Genomic DNA, 23,722 nt, shown 5'->3' with positions numbered 1-23,722 from the left:
ACTTGGAATAGTTGAGACTTCCAATTAGATATTTAGACAGACCCACAAATTTGAATTAACTTTGTTAGTTTTTATTTATTTATATTATTTTGGTTTGGAATAAGCCTGAGTTAGAATTATGGATTGCCAAATTCTGATTTTATTTATTTATTTATTTATTTGTACACTTTTTCATTTTAGGGGCAAACACGCCTCTTCCTAACTGCTTAGTTGGCACTTGTGGCACATGTTCTATGGGGTGCCAAAAATAGGTACAATAAGAAAAACTATTTTCTTCAAAAGAGAATTATAAAGTAACTATATGAGAATTTTAACATTAAAGTATCTCCCTACGAGAATATAAAACCACATTTTTCTTTCCATAATGCATATACAACTATACAAGATGAATTATAAAGTAACTATATGAAGATAATAAAAAAAAAAAAATCAGAAGAAAGAGTAAAAAAGGGTATGGGGTCCATCTAATTTGGTACTTCTCTTTGATTCCCTTTGCTAAGAATATAGACCAGGAGTATAAACTCTTTTAATAAGCATTAAAGTGGCGCCGTTTCTCCATTGTTCCTTGTTTTAACGGTAATTTAAACAAGGAACAACTAAAGGTTTACCCTAAACAAACAAAAAACAAAAAAAGAAAAGAGAGCGAAAATAATAGATATACATACCTTAAGTTTTCACAATCGCACAAACCCTCTAGTTATATACATACATTCTGTGTGAGTGTGTGTGTATGTTTTCTTATTTATTTTGTACCCACCCGTGGGTTACCCAGATGGTTATGGCGAACTGAGGATTGTGTGGATTAGATGCACGGTCTCAGGTTCGATTTCTCATCTATGCATCTGCGATTTAAGTGGAGATCATAGAGGTGGGTTGCTATGCTAGTCTCCTTGAGAATTAGTCGAGGTGTGCGTAAGCTGACCCGGACACCTTGGTTAACCAAAAAAAAAAAAAAAAAACAATTACAAACCCTAGGGCTTTAAATAACAAAACCAAAAGCAGAAAAGAAAAATGAGGCATAAGTGATCTTAATTAGTTAGCATATGTAATATTTCAAATAATTAAAATTAAGCACCTATTATTTTACCCCTAGCCTACTATGGTTCTAGGAATTTAGATCGGATTGGACTAATTGGCCACGACAGTTCCCAATTCTGTCCAATCCTTCCTTTTTTTTTTTGGCTAAAGATCAGAAAATAACTAAATATTAATTGACATCCAATCTAGAATGGGTTTTCTACGAAATTTTTTTTTTCTAATTCAAATGGCTTTTTTTTCTTTTCTTTCTTTCTTTCTCAAACCAACTCAGATTAGAATTGGATCAGAATCAGAGACAACCAAATTGAATATTAATTCCGATTACTCGAGTCCTTTAGCCTACAAATGTGACTCTAGTTCATTAAAAATTGATAAATTATTTTGAAAATATTAAATAAAAATTTGAACCAATAACTTCTTTAAAATACAGTGACAGAATTTCAATATTCACCAATCAAATTGGTCTAAAATAATTGATGCTCAGAATTATTTTCAGCTAAACGTTGTAAATTCCTATTAGTCACATTTTTCTTAATTTAAAAAAATAAAATAAAATACTTACCTATATATGGTCACTGAGTTGCCCTTTGGTTAACAGCCATTTCTTCTCTCTGGTGTACCCCCACAGAGTGTCACCTTCCACGATGGATCTCGTGAGCTGCTTCTTAACTCTGTATCAGGTGGTCATGGTGAGCTTCAAATCGATTCCCTCTCAAAACAATCCCACAAGGGAAGAGTGTGCATTGGATAAAAAAGAACAATAAAAAAGGTTCACAGTTTATGAATAGAAGAGGAGAACTAGAGAAGTAGTAATACATAGCTTCGTTCCTAGATGCTTTGACCTTCAGAATGAGTTTTGGGACTTTGTAAGATCTCAAAGAAATACACCCAAAAGAGAGTATTTTTATTCCCTGAGTGGAGTATGACTAGATAAAGAGAACAATACTGTGTGGACACAATCACTTTTGCTTTCTTCTTTTCTTTTCTTCCCCATTATATGGACAATTACTTGATTAAAGAGTTCAATATTCCTCCACAAACACAAACTCATCTCTTTTCAATTACTTCTTTTCATTTCAATTACTTCTTTTCATTTCTTCCCCTAATTGCTGCTCTTTGTATTTCTAATCTAGTGTGAGAAAGAATGTTGACGCGACATTGCCTGGAATCGCCCCTCCACAAACACAAACTCACTTCTTCTAAGAATCATCTATTTAAATAAAAAAAAAAAAAAAAAAAAAAATTCACTCCTTGTTAGTCTATGTGTACGTATACCCCCTTAATTAATGGAAATTTCTTTTGGGATGGGGGAGGGGGACGCGAAATGAACAACCCACCTCATAAAAAGAAAAATAATGTTTCTGTGGATTCTTCATCTACGCACATATGTAGGAACTGCAGTCCCTATTAAAACACTTTCTTATAAACTATTTTTCTCACTCTTGATAAAAACATAAAAGAAAAGATCTTTATTTTACTTACAGAAATAAACATAGCTTTAAAACAGATAGATAGTGGACCCAACCTCAGCAAGACCGATTCTAGTCCGATCTGTATTGGCACCGACAAAACCGATTTGGTCACCGATTCTAGCCTTGACAAACCATCACCTCAAGCCTCAAGCCTCAAGCTTTCATAATTGCAAAAGCCTCCAGGTAAAATATGAAAAATATTTTCTTTAAAAAATAAAAATATATGCAACCAATCTTATTTTATGTTAGATCTGCTCACAAATTAACACAAATTAACCTTAAAGTGTTTCCCTATAAAAATATACAATCCATTGGAATAGTTATTTTACATTTTTCTTTCCTCACTACATATATGAGATGAATTATAAAGTAACTATAAGACAATTAAAAAAAGAATCCTGAAGAAAGCCTTAAAGGGGTCTAGGGTCCATCAAATTTGGTATTCTTCATTGTTTTCCCTCTACCATGAATATAGACCAACAGGGTAAACTTTTTTACGAGCATTAAAGTGATGTCTTTCTCCATAGTTCCTTCTTCTAATTGAGTTTCAAATTGGTTGATCTCTCAGATCGAATTATTGATTTTAAGAATAATTATTTGTGTTCATTCATGATCTTTTCAAAATTTTAAAACAAGACACCAAGATTATATCTAGGAAAATTATCTTGTACTACCCTGTTTTAAAAATTTATTTGAGATACCACCGTAAAAAATAAAAAATGACATGTATAAACCCTTTTTTTTTTTAAATAATTACTCTTAAATCCATTCCTTTAGCTCACAAGCGTGAAGTGATGACATGTCACGTTTGGTATTTTTTAAATGATGTGTTTACTCTTCAAGAGAAAATTTGTTATTTTACCCTCTTGCCTAATAAACGCCGTTGTTGTTCTTCCCGGGGCAAATTACTACACGGTAAGTTCACCTGGGCCCTCCACCCCATTCCAATCAATATTCTGCCGGACCGCTGCCCCAGTTCTGAGTCCCTTAGTTTTAGAGTTAGAATAATACATGGATAGATATAGATTGAACTCCTTCACAATTGCGATTAAAAATGGGTTGTACCTGGTGATTGATCGGAATGGGGTATAGCGTCACACACAGGCCAGGACGATCTCAGAGTGGTACAAAATGGTAGGAAGACAAAGGGTGACAATTGCCATGGGCAATATGGAGTTTCAATGGGCAAATAGATCATTAGAATTCCTGACTGGAATGTTTCCTTATTGGATCAGATCAATGGCGTATTAGATGATGTCAGAATCAGCTAGACATTCTTCCCTTATTATTGAAGTGCCTCCAAAAGCTGGAGTTGTATTGTCAAATAGGTGCAAATAGAGAAATATGTCACCAAAGATCACCCACCTCGTCCTCGGCAAAACGGTAGGAAGACAAAGTTCCTGGTTTGGTTTCTCTAAAATTTGGTAACGAATCATGCACCACCTATCCATTTGTTGACATATTCTTAGACCACCCGTGATGAAAAACAACAATACCCAGCAATTACACTCAGAAGCTGCTATTGGAGATGGCTAGACAACCAATGAATACACTGCAATTAATGAGCAGATCGCTGACGGCGGCGACGATTCAGAAGGTTTGAAAGAAAACCCTTCTCAGTCCTATACTTCTATTTCAGTTGAGGTAGTGATCTTCGATCATCACCCACAATGTTGGTGCAGCTCCTATGTTTCTCACCCCCAATGATTCATCTTCCTTCGATTGGCCGTCAATCGCTGGCTGCTGCAAGCGGCGACCTCGCTGATTGCATCTTCCCATTCCAAATGGTCATTATCTCGTAGTGCACTTCCAATTACAACGATTGCCATTGGTAATCCCCCACATTCTAATACAAATTGATTTACCAACGGACCTAGCGTATCGTCGTCCTCTATACAATCTCCAGCAGCCCATTTGAAGAGAATCCATGCATCTCTACTATCCCATATACACCAATCATGTTGATATTCTCATCCTTCAAAGGCCCCATGATTTTGTGCATAGCTAATTTGGTGGACTCATAAACTTGAAAGTCTAGTGTCTGCATGGATTCTGGGCCTGGATGAAACGGAGAAGGATCTGGAAAAACAGAAAATTGTTGACCTTCATTTAGTAGCTGATTGACATTGTCAATCATGCATTTTGCATCTTTCCCTACTTCATAAGGCCCAGAGCAACCCCCTTGGAGGCATCCCTTGATCTCTTCCAATGCATTATGTAATGTTATCTCCTCAGACTCTATTTGATTCACTCTTGTTAACCAACTTTCCACCACCACTTTTATCACTTCTCCTCTCCTGTGAGCCGCATCGACAGAACGTTGCACATCTGTTTTCAGATCTCCAAGTTTTGCTATTTGGTTTCTAAGGTCATTAGCATTTCTCTTATTATGAACAAGATAGTTGGCGTGCTGCATGAAGGGAGAAACCAAATACTTGACCACTTCTGTGGTGGGTCCAATGACAATATCCATTGTTGTAGCTTAAAACTAGCAGAGAGATGATGAATACTGAAAATAAAATCTTGAAAGTTAGAATTGGCAATAAATGGAAATTTCACGTTTATTAATTGCTACTTGAAATGTTTTAAAATAAATAAATAAATCGGCTACTTGGAATAGTTGAGACTTCCAATTAGATATTTAGACAGACCCACAAATTTGAATTAACTTTGTTAGTTTTTATTTATTTATATTATTTTGGTTTGGAACATGCTTGAGTTAGAATTATGGACTGCCAAATTCTGATTTTATTTATTTATTTATTTGTACACTTTTTTATTTTAGGGGCAAACACAGCTCTTCCTAACTGCTTAGTTGGCACTTGTGACACATGTTCTATGGGGTGCCAAAAATAGGTACAATAAGAAAAACTATTTTCTTCAAAAGAGAATTATAAAGTAACTATATGAGAATTTTAACATTAAAGTATCTCCCTACGAAAATATAAAACCACATTTTTCTTTCCATAATGCATATACAACCATACAAGATGAATTATAAAGTAACTATATGAAGATAATAAAAAAAAAAAAATCAGAAGAAAGAGTAAAAAAGGGTATGGGGTCCATCTAATTTGGTACTTCTCTTTGATTCCCTTTGCTAAGAATATAGACCAGCAGTATAAACTCTTTTAACAAGCATTAAAGTGGCGCCGTTTCTCCATTGTTCCTTGTTTTAACGGTAATTTAAACAAGGAACAACTAAAGGTTTACCCTAAACAAACAAAAAACAAAAAAAGAAAAGAGAGAGAAAATAATAGATATACATACCTTAAGCTTTCACAATCGCACAAACCCTCTACTTATATACATACCCTCTGTGTGAGTGTGTGTGTGTTTTCTTATTTATTTTGTACCCACCCGTGGGTTGCCCAGATGGTTATGACAACTGAAGATTGTGTGGATTAGACGCACGGTCTCAGGTTTGATTTCCCATATGTGCATCTGCGATTTACATGGAGATCATAGCGGTGGGTTGCTGTGCTAGTCTCCCTGAGGATTAGTCGAGGCGCGCGTAAGCTAACCCGGACACTTTTGTTAACAAAAAAAAAAAAAAAAATTACAAACCCTAGGGCTTTAAAAAACAAAACCAAGAGCAGAAAAGAAAAATGAGGCATAAGTGATCTTAATTAATTAGCATATGTAATATTTCAAATAATTAAAATTAAGCACCTATTATTTTACCCCTAGCCTACTATGGTTCTAGGAATTTAGATCGGATTGGACTAATTGGCCACGACAGTTCCCAATTCTGTCCAATCCTTCCTTTTTTTTTTTGGCTAAAGATCAGAAAATAACTAAATATTAATTGACATCCAATCTAGAATGGGTTTTCTACGATTTTTTTTTTTTCTAATTCAAATGGTTTTTTTTTTTTCTTTCTTTCTTTCTTTCTTTCTCAAGCCAACTCAGATTAGAATTGGATCAGAATCAGAGACAACCAAATTGAATATTATTTCCGATTACTCGACTCCTTTAGCCTACAAACGTGACTCTAGTTCATTAAAAATTGTTAAATTATTTTGAAAATATTAAATAAAATTTTTAATTACTTCAATAAAATTTTGAACCAATAAATTCTTTAAAATACAGTGACAGAATTTCAATATTCACCAATCAAATTGGTCTAAAATAATTGATGATCAGAATTATTTTCAGCTAAACGTTGTAAATTCCTATTAGTCACATTTTTCTTAATTTAAAAAATAAAAAATAAAATACTTACCTATATATGGTCACTGAGTTGCCCTTCGATTAACAGCCATTTCTTCTCTCTGGTGTACTTCCCCATACAGTGTCACCTTCCAATGGATCTCGTGAGCTGCTTCTTAACTCTGTATCAGGTGGTCAGGTGAGCTTCAAATCGATTCTCTCTCAAAACAATCCCACAAGGGAAGAGTGTGCACTTGATAAAAAAGAACAATAAAAAAGGTTCACAGTTTATGAATAGAAGAGGAGAACTAGAGAAGTAGTAATACATAGATTCGTTCCTAGATGCTCTGGCCTTCAGAATGAGTTTTGAGACTTTATAAGATCTCAAAGAAATATACCTAAAAGAGAGTATTTTTCTTCCCTGAGTGCAGTATATGACTAGATAAAGAGGACAATAATGTGTGGACACAATCACTTTTGCTTTCTTCTTTTCTTTTCTTCCCCATTATATGGACAGTTACTTGATTAAAGAGTTCAATATTCCTCCACAAACACAAACTCAAACTCATCTCTTTTCAATTACTTCTTTTCATTTCTTCCCCTAACTATTGCTCTTTGTATTTGTAATCTAGTGCGAGAAAGAATGTTGACGCGACATTGCCTGGAATCGCCCCTCCACAAACACAAACACACTTCTTCTAAGAATCATTTATTTAAATAAAAAAAAAAAAAAATTCACTCCTTGTTAGTCTATGTGTACGTATTCCCCCTTAATTAATGGAAATTTCTTTTGGGATGGGGGAGGGGGACGCGAAATGAGCAACCCACTTCATAAAAAGAAAAATAATGTTTCTATGGATTCTTCATCTTCGCACATATGTAGGAACTGCAGTCCCCTATTAGAAACACTTTCTTATAAACTATTTTTCTCACTCTTGATAAAAACATAAAAGAAAAGATCTTTATTTTACTTACAGAAATAAACATAGCTTTAAGACAGATGGATAGTGGACCCAACCTCAGCAAGACCGATTCTAGTCCGATCTGTATTGGCACCGACAGAACCGATTTGGTCACCGATTCTAGCCTTGACAAACCATCACCTCAAGCCTCAAGCTTTCATAATTGCAAAAGCCTCTAGGTAAAATATGAAAAATATTTTCTTTATAAAATAAAAATATATGCAACCAATCTTATTTTATGTTAGATCTGCTCACAAATTAACACAAATTAACCTTAAAGTGTTTCCCTACAAAAATATACAATCCATTGGAATAGTTATTTTACATTTTTCTTTCCTCACTGCATATATGAGATGAATTATAAAGTAACTATAAGACAATTAAAAAAAGAATCCTGAAGAAAGACTTAAAGGGGTCTAGGGTCGATAAAATTTGGTATTCTTCTTTGTTTTCCCTCTACCAAGAATATAGACCAGCAGGGTAAACTTTTTTACGAGGATTAAAGTGATGTCTTTCTCCATAGTTCCTTCTTCTAATGGAGTTTCAAATTGGTTGATCTCTCAGATCGAATTATTGATTTTAAGAATAATTATTTGTGTTCATTCATGATCTTTTCAAAATTTTAAAACAAGACACCAAGATTATATCTAGGAAAATTATCTTGTACTACCCTGTTTTAAAAATTTATTTGAGATACCATCCTAAAAAATAAAAAATGACATGTATATACCCTTTTTTTTTTAAATAATTACTCTTAAATCCATTCCGTTAGGTCACAAGTGTGAAGTGATGATGTGTCACGTTTGGTATTTTTTAAATGACGTGTTTACTCTTCAAGAGAAAATTTGTTATTTTACCCTCTTGGCTAATAAACGCCGTTGTTGTTCTTCCCGGGGCAAATTACTACACGGTAAGTTCACCTGGGCCCTCCACCCCATTCCAATCAATATTCCGCCGGACCGCTGCCCCAGTTCTGAGTCCCTTAGTTTTAGAGTTAGAAGAATACATGGATAGATATAGATTGAACTCCTTCACAATTGCGATTAAAAATGGGTTGTTCCTGGTGATTGATCGGAATGGGGTATAGCGTCACACACAGGCCAGGACGATCTCAGAGTGGTACAAAATGGTAGGAAGACAAAGGGTGACAACTGCCATCGGCAATCTGGAGTTTCAATGGGCAAATAGATCAAATTAGAATTCCTGACTGGAATGTTTCCTTGTTGGATCAGATCAATGGCGTATCAGATGATGTCAGAATCAGCTAGACATTCTTCCCTTATTATTGAAGTGCCTCCAAAAGCTGGAGTTGTATTGTCAAATAGGTGCAAATAGAGAAATATGTCACCAAAGATCACCCACCTCGTCCTCGGCAAAACTGTAGGAAGACAAAGTTCCTGGTTTGGTTTCTCTAAAATTTGGTAACGAATCATGCACCACCTATCCATTTGTTGACATATTCTTAGACCACCCGTGATGAAAAACAACAATACCCAGCAATTACACTCAGAAGCTGCTATTGGAGATGGCTAGACAACCAATGAATACACTGCAATTAATGAGCAGATCGCTGACGGCGGCGACGATTCAGAAGGTTTGAAAGAAAACCCTTCTCAGTCCTATACTTCTATTTCAGTTGAGGTAGTGATCTTCGATCATCACCCACAATGTTGGTGCAGCTCCTATGTTTCTCACCCCCAATGATTCATCTTCCTTCGATTGGCCGTCAATCGCTGGCTGCTGCAAGCGGCGACCTCGCTGTTGTAATCATCGCCTGAGAAGAAGAGGTGCTGCAAACATCCTCTTTCTAGGGTTCAAATGAGAATTAGCCTTTTTTTATTTGTATTTTGTTTTAAGGTAAAAATGATAAATTTCATTTGTAAATTAACGGTGTTAGACTTTAGGGGTACGTTTGCCATTTTTTATTTTTTAGAGTGGTATCTCAAATAAATTTTAAAAATAAGGGTGGTACAAGATAATTTTCCTTATATCTAAGTAGCTTATGTTTATATGAATGATTTGTTAAATACCTCTAGACCTCATTAGCCACTTTTCTATCGGAGAAAGTGATGTCCCTAAAAATACAAATCATGCCTCTCTAAGCTCAGAGCAGAAAATAGTTGGGAATGCCATGTAATTTTAACTAGGAATTATTTATATTTCCTATCAATGACAAATGCCTAGAAGTTCTGACAAATTTAAACTTGCTTTTTTAGTTTTTCTTTATCTTTAGAGCATGTGTTATTTAGATTCTTGTTGGACTAGTTGTAACTAAATGTCAATTTATCCCTTTTCCTTTCAATGGAGGATTTGGGTCTTATTTTATACCTTCTTGACGGGAAGAAGGGGGGGGGGACCCAAATCTGTCATATTACCTTAGGTAGATGCCATGATTCTCGTTCTCATTAATACATAGATTTTAATTCTAGACTACCAATTAATATGAAAAGATATGAGATTTTGAATTTGACGAATCAAATTGTTGGTTAAAAAAAAGAATTTAAAGATCTACAATTTTATTTTTATTTTATTTTATTATTATTATTATTTTCTTAACACTAAACCAAGGGGACAATCCCCTTTACCGTTTGTTCAGCATCCCTTTTCTTTAAAACTATGAATTAATAAGCATGCCTTTTTGGAGTGGAAAAACAATATTTTTTTTACCCAAGAGCTAAGACTAAACATTTATTGAGCTGATCAATATTCTATATTAAATCTATTGGACTAAAAGCATTATAAGATGAAATTATAATTTAATGAGGAAACCAAATTTTCTATATCCCATGAATTGACTTCTTCAGGTCCACAAATCACCAACTAAAGAGAAGAATATATGTACATACCTCAAGCTTTCACAATTGCGAAAACCTCTAACTTATTCACGCACCCTCCTTGTGTTGAAGAAGATAGTTACAAATGCTAGGTTTTGAAGAATCAAACTATGAGGAGAAAAGAAGAAGAATATCATTAGTAATTAGTTTAATTAGATACCATATTTAATATATAATTACAAATTATCCCCTCCTCCAATCTAAATTTCTTTATAGGACGATAGCATTGGATTTTTATCATATTTTACCACTTGCTTACAAATGTGTCTCTAGATCATTAATACATAGGTTAAAAAAAACATAAACTGCAAGTTATGTGAATAGAAGCTATGTTTTGAATTTCACCAATCAAAGTGTGGTGTTGAAACAAAGAAATAAAAAAATTAAAACAAAAGAGAAATGGATATTTATAAATTGATCAATTCATGGATTTTGGTATGTGACAGTTTTTCTAGAGATTATATGGTTTGATACTAGTTCTTACTAAGAGGGTTCTGTATAAATACCAAATTAGAAAGGGAAAAAAGTGGGGTGGGCAATACCCCTTATTTAGACCACCATTCATATTTTTTAAATCTATGAATTAATGCACATGTTTTTATGGGATAGAAAAATGAAAAACATATATTTCCTTCAAGAGATAAGACTATACATTTGTTAATGTGATTATAATTATATTAGATCTATTGGACTGAAGGCATGCTATAAAAATAAAAAATAAAAAAAGAAAGAAAGACATCTCATGGATTGTGTCCTTCATGTCTATAAACCATCAACGAAAGAGAATAATAGATATACATACTTCAAGTTCGCACAATTGTAAAAGTCTTTAGCTTGTCTACATACCCTCTGTGTGTTAAAGAAGACGATTGCAAACCCTTACAACTTCGAAGAATAAAAAAAACAGTAAAGAGAAGTGAGACATAAGTGATCTTAATTACAAAGCCTAATATTTTTTCCAAATTACAAATAACCAACTATTATTTATCCCTAGCCTATCAGGGTTCTAGGAATCGAGATCGGATCCTAGTTCTGCCCAATCCAAAATGGTTTTTCTAGGATTTTTTGTTGTTTCTATTGTTGTTGCTGATTCTAAATTATTAATAATTAGTTTAAATTTTCATGATTGAGGCTAATTAAGATTAGAATTGGATCAAAATCCGCGGCAACCAACTCCAGTGCTGATTATGATTACTTGAATTCTTTAGCCTACATGTGTATCTCTAGTTCATTACAGTAATCATTTTATTTTATTTATTTATTTATTTTTGGTTATGTTTATTAAATAAGAGAAAAACAAAAAATAATTACAAGCTGGGTAAAAAATGACACCAGAAACTCATAAACAGAGAGAGGAGAAGCAAGAATATCATCCCCACCTTCAGTATTGCCATCAGCAGAAGAGAAACCGAACTTCTCAACTCTACCACATCAAAAGAAATGAAACCTTAACAAACTCAGAGCATCTACCCGAAACTCTTCCTCTACGGAGTGAGAAAGGCCGGGGGAAGAAGAGGAGAGACCACTTTCTCACAACAATCAAATGAAATAAAAGATATTTTAAAATTAATATATTTAATTACTAATGACTTCAATAAAATTCTGAACCAACCAATTTTTTAGAATACATTGACGGAATTTATGGATAGAAACAAATGTTAAATATTCTCCAATTAAATTGATCTAAAAGAATTCATGTTGGAACTATTTCTTCTTTCAGCTAAATGTTATAAAATCCAATCAGCCATATTTTTCCTAAATTTTTAAAAAATAACAACCTATCTTCACTGAGTTGCGCTTTGGTTAACAGTGATCATAACTTCTCTCTGGTGTTCTTCCCCATTCACCTTCTAACATGGAGTTATCAAAGTCACCTTCCAAGATGGATCTTGTGAGCTTCTCCTTATCTCTGTATCAGGTGATCATGTGAGCTTCAAATCAATTCTATCTCAAAACAACCCCACGATCTAAGAGTATGCACTTAATAGGAAAGAAGAAAAAAAAAAGGCTTTACGGAGTTTGAATAGAAGAGGAGAACAGTACTGGAGTAGCAGTATCTAGCATTGTTCCTTCTTTATGCTTTGTCCTTTTGAATGAGTTTTGGGCCCCTGTAAATCTGTATGTGGATAGCATTTTTCTTCCTTGAGTGGAGGATGACTAGATAAGGATATAGGACAATAAAGTGTAGACTCACTTTTTTTTTTTTTTTTTTTTCCTTACCCATTATAGACGATGACTTGACTAAGGAGGGTTGTGTCTGCTGCTTGACTAGATAATTCTTGGAGACATGATTTTTTATTTTTTTGGTAGGAGGAGACATAATTTCTCTATCAATTAAAAAAAAACCTAATGTAATATAATTATAATCCCTAGGGATAATGTAGTTACTAAGGAATTTTTGTCTCAGCAAATGTATAGTTCTTTGAGTTTGACTCCTCTTATCTTCTTGAGATAATTGTTTAGTGTTTTTCAATGTTTTTCGTGAAAATTGAATGGTTCTCATTTAATCCCAATATGACTTCGTCCATGAGGTTATGGGGTCAGTATGACCCCGCAAGACACTTGAATTTCTTTCGTTAGCAAATAAATAAATAAATAAAATAAAATAAAAATTATAAACAGTTATAACCCATTTGTATCCAATCCATAATTGGGATCTATAGTATCTATAAATGGCTACTAAAACAAACCCAAGTTAGACTCATTTTAGAGCCCATCCTAGCAGGAGGTTGTTGATTCAAATCTCCTCATTCACACCATCTCTCCCTCTCATAGAATAGGATAAATTTTTGTTTTTTGTTTTGTATTTTGTTTTTATTATTTTTTTATTTTTTTGTTCCAAACCATTGGCACATCAATTCAGGGCAGACTATAGCCGTCGTTTGCCATACTTATTTTAATGAATTTTATCTTTCATAAAAAGAAGTTGCTTGAGGAAGATATGAAATGCTGCAAAATCAAATCATATTTATTTCATATATAACAGTGAAATTACCTTTAAAATGATAGGGGATAACTATTTCTAAAGAAGGGAAACAGGATCAAAGATGCATAACAAATAAAATTGCACAAAACAAATAATTTACAAATAGAAATAACTTAAAGGGAGTGTCTAAATAACACCCCATTTGGTGTATTTAAAATGTGACACATTTATTTAATTTCCCCTTGTTTTACTTCCAAAAGTATTTAATGCAGTGTTTTTCAATTAGGGTAAATTTATCATTTCACATAGGAATCACATTAAATGCTATCTTAAAATGACTTGTAATTTCTTGAAAATCCATTTTTACCCTCATATTAAATAACTTTTAAAAATAAAACAAAGGGCAAATCTATTGATACCTTATGCTAAGATAGTTCCAAACTTAAAAGTCTTTACTATACATTAATACACTCAAGAATATGGCAAGTACCGAACCCGCCTAAGAGATCGTTTGAGGTGTTTCCACAAAAAATACGGTAAAGTCTGAAAGATTCGTGAGGATGTACAAACTTTAGTCCTACATCACCTAGGGGAAAGTTGTTGGACTAATTGATAACCTCTAGCTTCCTTAATACGTTTTATAACCTGAGGCCCATGGACCAAAGAAGACAATATTTTGTCAAAATTAATGAGATTCGACATTACAAATGGTATCAAAACGGATCTCATTTTAACAAAACATTATCTACAATGTAGATTCATAAATATACATTTTGCAAGGTAAAACTGATGCACTTAAAAGTAGGCAATGAATGCCACTGCAACAAAGCAGGGGAATGGTGATTTGAATAGCTACCCTGGCACTTTAAGGTAGTTTTATTACTTTAAACATTTTCTACTTCTCTTTTCTTCACTTTTAAAAAATTGACAACCATAAAGGATGTCATTATTGTACCCTTCGTTTCTTTATGAAAGTTTCCATTCAAGTAGAGCTGATAGGAACGCTTCAATATGAAAAAGTTGAGCTAATGGGAACGACAATATTTGTTTTGGTGCAAAGGGCCACTGGGCCCAATACAAGGGGATCATATGGTTTTAAGGTGGAAGTCTTAACATTTCGAAAGCATGAAGCTAAACTTAATTGGCGCATATGAATATCTCAAGCACCGGTGTTCATTGTGAGGAATGGATCCATTAACCAACAATCAAGCAAGCATTATCAAACTGTTAGGTCAAGGCCCAGGTGTGCTAGGAACTATATTCATTATTGTAGCTTTCATTTCTTTATGAAATTATCATTTCAAAGAATGCTTAGATCCAACAAAAAATCATGGAGATGTACTAGAGGCACAGATTCATCCGTAAGACATTTTGAGTGGATGATAACTCAACAAAACTCTGTCATTTATAGCAGTCTCCAAATCCAATCTAATAGCCATGGCTTCCCCAACCACTGCTTAACTCCAAAAAGCATGACATGTATTAACCATATGGAGATGGCCACTCTAATCAAGTAAAACAGATCCCGTATCCCCACAGCACGAGGCCTCCAAACTATAGATGCGTCAGTATAGACTTGGTGGCTTCTAGGAACCAATCTCTTTTTTAGGACTATCGCCTGGGTATCTAACAAACCTTATGTTGGGAAGTTAAGAAAAGAAACAATTCTTTTTTTTTTTTTTTTTTAACGAGAGAGAGACATATTAGAAAATCATTATGATTTTGTCTTATTATTTTTTTTGTATATATTTTTTTTTTTACTAGGACATATAGCTATTTGTTGTGTGGTTTTAAGTATTGGCGTCCGTGAGAACCATTAGGCTCCGTTTGGTATCGTTCTAAAAAAACGTTTCTGGAGTTTTTTCGTTCTATTGGAACGAAAAAACGGAATCTTCTGTTTGGTGCACTTATGGTCCGTTTCTGTTTTTTTGGAACAAAAAGTGAAAAAAAAAACTGAAAAAACGAGATTGGACAGAACTCCAAAATGGAGTTCCGTCTTCCCAGTTTCGTTCCATTTTACAAAAAAAAAAAAAATTCCCGATAAAAATCTGAAATTTTGAAACACCATTTTTTCATTTAAAAAATACGTTTTGACACAGAAACTGAAATTTTCGTTTTTGACACGAAACGGCGTTTCTGAAACAGAAACGATACCAAACGGGCCCTTACTCTAGTGAGGGTAATCTAACCACAGAGTTATTGGATGTGGCTCAGATTTCCAAGGGTTTGACAAGATAAAATTGAGTTTCAATTTTAAATTCAAAAAATTGCCACTCTTTTAGAAAGAAAAGAAGGTGTAAAGAAGTGAACAAAAATTATTATTCCTCTGGAAAGAAAGGGGATGGAGGCTTCTAAAGATAGTTGAGTCACCATCTAGAATAGGGTTTAGTACCTTCAAGTAAATTAGATTTCAAATGACTAAACAAAAATAAACCAATATCACCATGAGATTGGGAACTCATCAAGTTATGAATCGGGAAAGGTTTTAGCATGTTAACCAAAAAAAGAAGAAGAAGAAGAAGATAGATTTCAAAATCGTCAAAATTGGTTTTCTGTTAAGCATTGTGCCATATTTTACTCGACTATATTTGGGGCTTATAACCAAGGAGGGAGAGAGAGAGAGAGAGAGAGAGAGAGAGAGAGAGACCTATAATTCTTGAAGATCAAGGGGATAGTTAGTTAATTATGGTTATCAGGTTAGACGGGAGGAGAAGAACAAATAGAGAGGGTATATGGCTATAGGAAATTATGCGGTTATAATGTTCTTGGCGAAGATGAAGAGGTATGGAGGGATAGAGGCCAGGGCACAATGTGGTTGATTCACTTGAATAATTTAAGGAGAAAAGAAGCCGACTCCTTTGAGTATATCTACCTCATACATAAGTGCGGCACTACCTCCTGTCTAGATGTCTCTGTGGGGCCTCCCATTGGCCTATGCCCCGGGACAGTGGCCACGCAAGTGGACAAGGTTCTCTTGCCCATAATGCAACCTATAGCTATAATATTCTCCAATATTTTGTTTTCAAAAAAAAAAAAAATTATTTAATATTCCATATTTATTCTCCATTCCTCCCATATGTACTTACAATTTTATTAATTTTTCATATCATCTTCTACCATATACACGTCAGCACACTAGCTGAGACAATGTACACAATTTAGAGAACAATAGTTATTACATGCTAGCTGAGTCGAGGTATACAACTTAGAGAACAATATGGGAAAAAGGACTGTCTAGGAGTGTATCTAATTGCTGCACCAGATACATAGGGGTTTGCAATGATTGTCTCACCCCATGAAAGGTGAAAATGCTTACTCCCTCGATGGCTCTGGATGCCCACCTATTGGCCTCCTCACTGATACTGGAGCCACACTCTCTACCAGAGAACTCTTCCCCCATAATATTTATAGACTCTCCCTTTCTCACTGTCTCTCACACTCTCACATAAAACAGACAAACAATAGATCTACAAAGCAGGATCTTCAAGGGCATATTCTCTGAGTACTTTTACACACACGCAAATAAGAGACAAAGCTGGATCTTCAAGAGCTGCATCCTCTAGTCACCCAAGCATCCCTACACCGAAGCGAGTGTCAGGAAAGATGAGAACCAGGCCACTACAAGCAATACTCACAATTAGAGGCAAAGTCTTCATCACTTCAGAAATTACAGCTTCATGTGCAGGTAACAAACAATCCCTTACACGCTTATCAGATAATGCAAACACTGCAAATACAAAAACAGACATGATTGCATGGATCAAATCTGTGGCCTTTAGGGTGTACTCTTTTCCCTCTTTATATCTTTTCTCAAGATCAGAGTTGAATAATAGCAACCCTTTTTTAGTCACAATTCCATGGTATACTGTCTTGCCAACTTGATAACTATCTACAAGTTGAAAAAAGAAGCAGGAGATAACACAGAGAGCTATGAGAATGTTCATCATTGTAAAGTTCACCGTATCGCATTTTCCATTTTCAGATATTGGTGCAATAAGCATGTTGAAGATCAAGAGAGTTCCAGTGGGGAGAAAATTAACAAGCACAGAGGTCTTTGATGGTGTTTGCTTCATTGGTGCATAAATCTCAGATGGTTTTCTGTCCATTCCTTTTGTTCCCTCTTGTTCTTGGTTTTCCACATCATCCACTTTTGTGGAGTCACCCTTATCATTGTTCTTTGCTGATAGTGAAGACATGGCAGAATCTGCAACAAGGGGTAAAAGGGTTTTGATCATATTTTTCAATAAGGTTCCTTAATTTCACGAGCATATGAATATAAGGCTCTCTTTGGTATAATCTATATTTACGTTGAAACATAAGGAGAACTAAGAAACATAAGTAGATCTTATTGACTATATTGAATTATTATGACACTATGCAATAATAAGAAACCCAACCTACTATTTTGTACTTTGTTTTTCTTTGTTTCCTATCTTTTCCTTTTATAGATGAGGGCCACCAAAATAGTGCATATCCTCTATTTTATGAATGGTGCTTATGTGCTATGGGGTTACACTATTATAGCAAGTTCTCAAATTTGATATAAATAGAATTTACTTTCTCTTGGGTTAATAAGTTCCCAATCTGAGAACTGAGATTACGAACCTTGTAAATGACAGAAATTAAAATTAAATTCCCTAAAAGGCGTGATCACAAAGGTAATTTCTATAAATTGTTTTTTTCCAATTTGTTGACAAAGAAAAAAATTGGTATTATGGTGTACTTTCTTTCCCCTTCTTTTGGTAGTATGGTGTTCTCTTTTTTTTTCTTTTCCTTTTATAGAAAAAAATAAAATAAAATAAAATAATTCAGGGTGTTTAAACCAAGTGACTAGAAAGTGAAAACAAATTTTTTTTTTTAAAGAAAATTAACAAGAATCAAAAGAGAAAAGTGATCATCCAACGCAAAAGAAGCCAAAGAATTAAGAGTCACACAAGACTATATAGATAGACAAATAGAATTGGTCATGCACTTGTCTAAACACTCCATTAATTTAATATAAACTTGATCCTTGAAAACTTATATTAATTAAACCAAAGGAATCAATAAACCCTTATTTTGTATCGTATCTAGAATTGTAATTACCTATATATTCACCTTACGATGTTCATTTAGTTTAACAAAACAAATAATATTAAAGAGAAGAGAGAGATAACAACCTGAAGTTTTAGCGAGGAGAAAATAGAAGGACACTGGTCTGAACCTTCAATAGTCTCTCTGCCTCCAGAACTAAAGAAGATTAGATGTGAGAAGCAAGAGGAGATATTAGAAATCCACTAAGGAGCTAAAGTGATATTCCTACTTAAGAATATGTGAGCTACCTGTTCTTGCACAAGCAGACTGAACTATACTAGCTGTTCTTCCTTGGTCCAATGTATAGGACTAGCTCTTGAGCCACCCTCACTCCGGCCTTGATACGATCGAACCTTTGTAGCATCTTGGTGATCGCATTGGTCTTCAAATATTTCCACAGTCATGTGAACCAAACTTGCATCACTCCTTTTCATCCGATCAAGTACACCTGATGAGTTAGAAAATTCAATTGATTCCCCCTCCCAATGGTTACCCCTTTGCTCATATTTTTTTCTTTTTAAGGTGTTGTTTGTTTGTTGTTTTTTTTTTTTTTTTGGCTCACGGTGTGGTTGGCCCTGTTTTCTTGGACTTGTATTTCCTCTTTTACAAAAAGAAAAGTTAAGACTTAGTATATTTTTTTTCCTATCTTGCCCTTTTATAGATGAGGACCCACCAAAATAGTGCATATCCTCCATTTTTTAAACGGTGCTTAGGTGCTTTAGGTTTAGTCAAATGAGGACCTATATGTAATTAACAGGGCTAGTCATCCATCTTCACTTGAAGTGGAATCGAGTCTTTCAAGTCAGTAAAACTAGGACTCACAAATATGGTGTGAGTACATTCACCCATCTAGGGTCATTATTACTCTCATCCTCTATTGGATAAAGTCAAAAATTCTCTTCGCTATTCCCTGATATCCTTCACACTCCACCTGATACCCTCGGTCAAGGGACTCTTCCTTTTCTACGAGTGAAGGAAAACTCAATTCCACTATTATTGTGTAAGTTCTCAATTTTGATATAAATAGAACTTACTTTATCTTGTATCAGTCTAATGAGGACCAGAATTGCTATTTTAAGGCCTCCATTTTATTTGAAAAATGGCAACAAGGGAAATGAAAAATTGTATAAATATGAGCACCCCCAAATCTAGTTTCATTGTACCAGCCTCTTTGTAACCTCAATGGTTTGTATATCATATATTGAACCTTGAGGTCAAAGGTTCTAGGCTTGGTAGAAGCATAGAAGAGCAAAGTCCAGTTTCATAGAACAAAGTGCATCCTTTCTGCACTATTTGTTAACAAAGCAAGAAATGTTTGTTTTAAAAAATGTTTGTTGCACATAATGTTGCCAAACATGGAGCTATCTAGGCTTTTAATTGATCAAGTTTGGGTGTTCTCTTCCTTGGTGAGGACTGGACTTAGAGCCTGATATGGCTACTTTCATTAGTAAAATCCCAAAAGTTAGGACCAATTCTAGTCCAGACATTTGGCAAAGGCAAAACTTATACTAGTTACTTATTATATTCTCTTTTTTACTAAAAAAAATTCTGATCTGGTACGGAACTGAAGCAAAAGTAATACGTGTGCAACCAGTGTATCTTATTTAATTTAATAAAGCTAAAAATACTAAAGATAAGTGAGAGACAACCAACCTGAACTCTTAGCTAGGAGAGGAAAATAGATGAACTCTGAACTCTGAACTCCTCAGCCTTCCATGCCACAAAACTGAATCCTCGAACAATGGGTGAGCACAATCCTCTTTTCTTATCAAATTCCTTTATATCTACATTAATGTTGTGTAACAGGTGTTTGGTCCAAAACTTATTAAGGACAAGAAAGGGATTGGCTAGTAGCCACATTTGAAAACTTGCGTAGGTTAAGAAAATTCAAATTCAAGAATTAGATGTGAAGTTTTAATTTGTGTTTAATGTATGAGATGATATAGCTTGTTTCCTTGGCTTCTATGTGGCCTCCTCTAACTGAGGTCTGCAGCATCTTCAACCACATAATGGCTAGTGGTTGTAGTTGTGATTGTGTATGATAATTGTTGAGGGGACAATGATGTCTTGTATTGTATCGCTTATGTTTGGTATAGTTTCATAAGAAAAAGATAAGGAGAAGCGAATTGAAGGGTCATAATTCCTTCCCCCATCTTTTTAAATTGTTTCACAAGAAAAGCTGTCATGTACTCAGCAATCGTTCCATGGTATGAATGCATGTGAATGACCCCTCACCCATCTCTTTCTTTCTTCTTCTTCTTCTTTTTTTTTTTTTTTTTGGCTAACAATTAGTCTCATTGGCCCATACTGACCCCATATCCATATCTTTCAATTATCAACCCATTGAGAAAATACATAGGCTGAAAATTGTCTACATTCTAAAAAAATAAAAAAATTCCACAACTGCTAAGTCCGGGGTTAAGGTTTTTTTTTTTTTTTTTTTTTTCTTAAGTTTGCATACATTGAGCTTCTGACTTGGTCGGTGATTCGGAGTTTCCCTATAGTGCTGGTCCTCCATTCTCACTCGATGGGAATTAAGGGTATGTTTTGTAATGTTTCTATTCCAAAAATGTATTTCTTATTTAGCTTTTTTTTGTTCATTTGGAGTAAAGAAATGTATTTGATAATATTAGGCAAATAGTATTTGTAAATAAAAAAGAAACATAAATCAATTTAGAATGCACATTAATAGAATTACTTTTTCAACTTTTGTAGATTATTCTCATAAATATTAAAACATCTATGTCATTTTTTGTGCTGTTAGATATCTGTCGAACATTAAAGTAAGTCATTGCCGCACGTAATGGGGTAGGTCGTCATACGATGAATTGAAGGATGTCTATATGGTTATTGATAGGACTTTTTTTATACTAAGGTAGAAGGTGCTTTTAATTTTCATTCATGAATTTTTTAGAATTTTTTCACCAGGGAATAAAATGATTTTCTTAAAATAAGGAATACTGATTTTCTTAACCTCCCAGCGACGTTGGGGATTAAATAATTTCGATGAGATAAAGGTAGTTTCAGATCTAAGGGTAAAAAATTGGGATAAGGTCCTTTGGCCAATCAAACCTTGCTTTAATCCATTCTAATCAATGAATTAGATAAGGGTATTTACCCAAAAAATAAAAAATTAAGATATGGGTCATCCATTGGTCTTCTAACCGACTGGTTGACACGGTATGTACTCTTGAAGTCGTTTGGCTTATTAGAGTTCAGTTCATGGTTATAAAAATCGGATTAGGATTGTTCAAATCGGATTGGTGTCAGCTCTGATTGATCCCTGATATTGATTCGATCGTAGGAAACCACTAGTAAAATATAAAGGTAAGATGATTCAAATCACATCAATTTTCTTATAATAAAATAGAGAAGTAAATTCATCTGATTCAATCCAATTTCGACTGATATTGATCCAGATCGATTCAAACCCAATCCCAAGTTTTAAAACCTTGGTTCAGAACTTGTCCTAGAATTTTTCAATACATTGAAAATTGAAAACCATTTCAGCAATAAGGTCGTTTTGACCATGAATCTAGCATGTTCGAAAATGGAATCTTTTGTAAAATAATTTAGGCCAGTTTCAAGGTCATTTCACCATAATTTTACAAGTAAACCTTCTGAGGTGTCTACAACCATATCCAATGGAAGTAAACTGTAATAATAGGATATTATTTCACATTAGGTGATAGGTATGTACTTGACTTAAGTGTATGTCAGTCAACATGAATGAGAAAGAATACTTCCAAATACCTCCAGGCATTCTTCCTAGCTCCCTCACCTACCTCTACTCCTATTTCACTATTGCATATTGACCATCAAAGTATTGTTCCAAATGGTTGGGAATGTGCTATTTGTGATGCCCCCTCTAATGACCATAGGAAGACCACTGGAATTGGGTTTGTTGTTTTGGATTCCGAACCTTGTTTCAAGGTGGCTATTGCTTTGCCTATCCCGTGGTCGCCCACAGATATTGCTGATGGCCTTGCATTGTGTTCTCTTGTTCTACTTGGTATGCTTTTTTGATTGTGTGCAGGTGGTCAATGCTATCAATGGAAATTCTTATTCGGCCTCCCCTGAACTCCAGACTATTGCTCGAGATATCTCCTTATTAGCTGCTCATTTTTCTGGGTTTCAAGTCCTTCATTTGCCCCTAGATATGGTGCAGTCTGCTCATATTCTTGCTACTAGGGCATGTGTTTTCCCTGTGTCTGCCTCTTAGGATAGCACCCCTGGTTGGCTGCCCCCTTCTTCCCCTTGTTCTTCTCAAATTTTCTTTGTACCAAAAAAAAAAAAAAAAAAAAAAAGGTACTCAAGTGACTGAATATATTGGAAGTATGCTCTCAAAAAAGAGACATGATGGACAAGACAATCTACCCAATCTATACATGCATACATAGGGCCATGAGGGGAAAAAAACTATGGAAGAGCTCGTTGGAGTTAATGACTGTTGATACCATGCTAAGTTGAAATGGTTGTAATTGGGGGTGTAGATTGCCCTAATGGCCCAAACTTGCCTTGTCCATCTTATGCTAAAATTAGCCATGAGGGCTTATATGGGTAAAAAAAAATTGACCCTGAGTCAAGGTTTAGCTGGGCTAGGGTTAAGCCCGACTAGCCCAACCCGACCATGTCTTAAATTATACGGTAAAATATCATATATATATATATATATATATGGGAAAAGGATGGGAATGCTAGTGAGTTACATAGGAATTAAAAATGCTAACGTTTATTGATCCTTAGACGAAACATAAACGATCTCATCCGTTTATATCAGTTGTCTTACATAAGTTGTCCACCACTATCCGTTCCTCTTCTTCTTCTCTTTCCTCTCTCCCTCTCTCACTCTCTCCTTCTCCGTCTCCGTCTCCGACTCCCACTCCCTTCCACAAATTCGATCAATCTTCAATTATAGTCCCCACTATTTCCCTTTTCTTGGTTAGGGTTCCATTTATCCATGGTTGAATCAATCTGGAGGAATTATGGATTGAGGAAGTTTATTGTTTTGAGTTTTGACCCATCAACATGATTCACAGATAGATATCTTCATCATATTCTTAATTTCAGATAGATATTTCATTTGGGACTTAGATAGAATCATAGAAAGCAAACTTAAAATAGGTTGGCAGAAAAAAAAATCTAGCGACCCAGTACAGAGAAGCAGACTGAAAAGAATGAAGAAAACGTGTAAGAACATAGTCTGATGGGTTCTTATCAATCTGTTCATGCCGACTTGGGCGGCCATCCAAGCATTGAAGAAAC

General features: G+C 34.5%; 2 protein-coding genes across 2 annotated transcripts; both read right to left on the bottom strand.

Annotated features, from left to right (window-relative positions):
• Positions 1-3,896: 3,896 nt before the first annotated feature.
• Positions 3,897-7,046, bottom strand: LOC122093708. The gene is made up of 2 exons (XM_042664135.1): positions 6,736-7,046; positions 3,897-5,019 (listed from the first exon to the last, which is right to left on the bottom strand). The coding sequence occupies exon 2, from the start codon at positions 4,981-4,983 to the stop codon at positions 4,402-4,404; it is 582 nt and encodes a 193-aa protein (XP_042520069.1). The 5' UTR covers positions 4,984-5,019; positions 6,736-7,046; the 3' UTR covers positions 3,897-4,401.
• Positions 7,047-16,524: 9,478 nt separating this feature from the next.
• LOC122093369 (protein DMP9-like) lies at positions 16,525-20,331 on the bottom strand. Its single transcript, XM_042663701.1, has 2 exons — positions 20,111-20,331; positions 16,525-17,588 (listed from the first exon to the last, which is right to left on the bottom strand). Exon 2 carries the CDS (start codon positions 17,578-17,580, stop codon positions 16,948-16,950), a length of 633 nt encoding a protein of 210 aa, XP_042519635.1. The 5' UTR covers positions 17,581-17,588; positions 20,111-20,331; the 3' UTR covers positions 16,525-16,947.
• Between the last annotated feature and the right edge of the window lie 3,391 nt (positions 20,332-23,722).

The sequence above is a fragment of the Macadamia integrifolia genome, chromosome 11 (genome assembly GCF_013358625.1).
Source record: "Macadamia integrifolia cultivar HAES 741 chromosome 11, SCU_Mint_v3, whole genome shotgun sequence".
Taxonomy (NCBI): Eukaryota; Viridiplantae; Streptophyta; class Magnoliopsida; order Proteales; family Proteaceae; genus Macadamia; species Macadamia integrifolia.
Note: the sequence above shows the minus strand (reverse complement) of the source record. Positions and strands in the feature narration are given on the sequence as shown.

Excerpts from the sequence above, each read along its gene's own strand:
- LOC122093708 (XM_042664135.1), bottom strand. The coding sequence starts at position 4,983 with ATGGATATTGTCATTGGACCCACCACAGAAGTGGTCAAGTATTTGGTT.
- LOC122093369 (XM_042663701.1), bottom strand. The coding sequence starts at position 17,580 with ATGTCTTCACTATCAGCAAAGAACAATGATAAGGGTGACTCCACAAAA.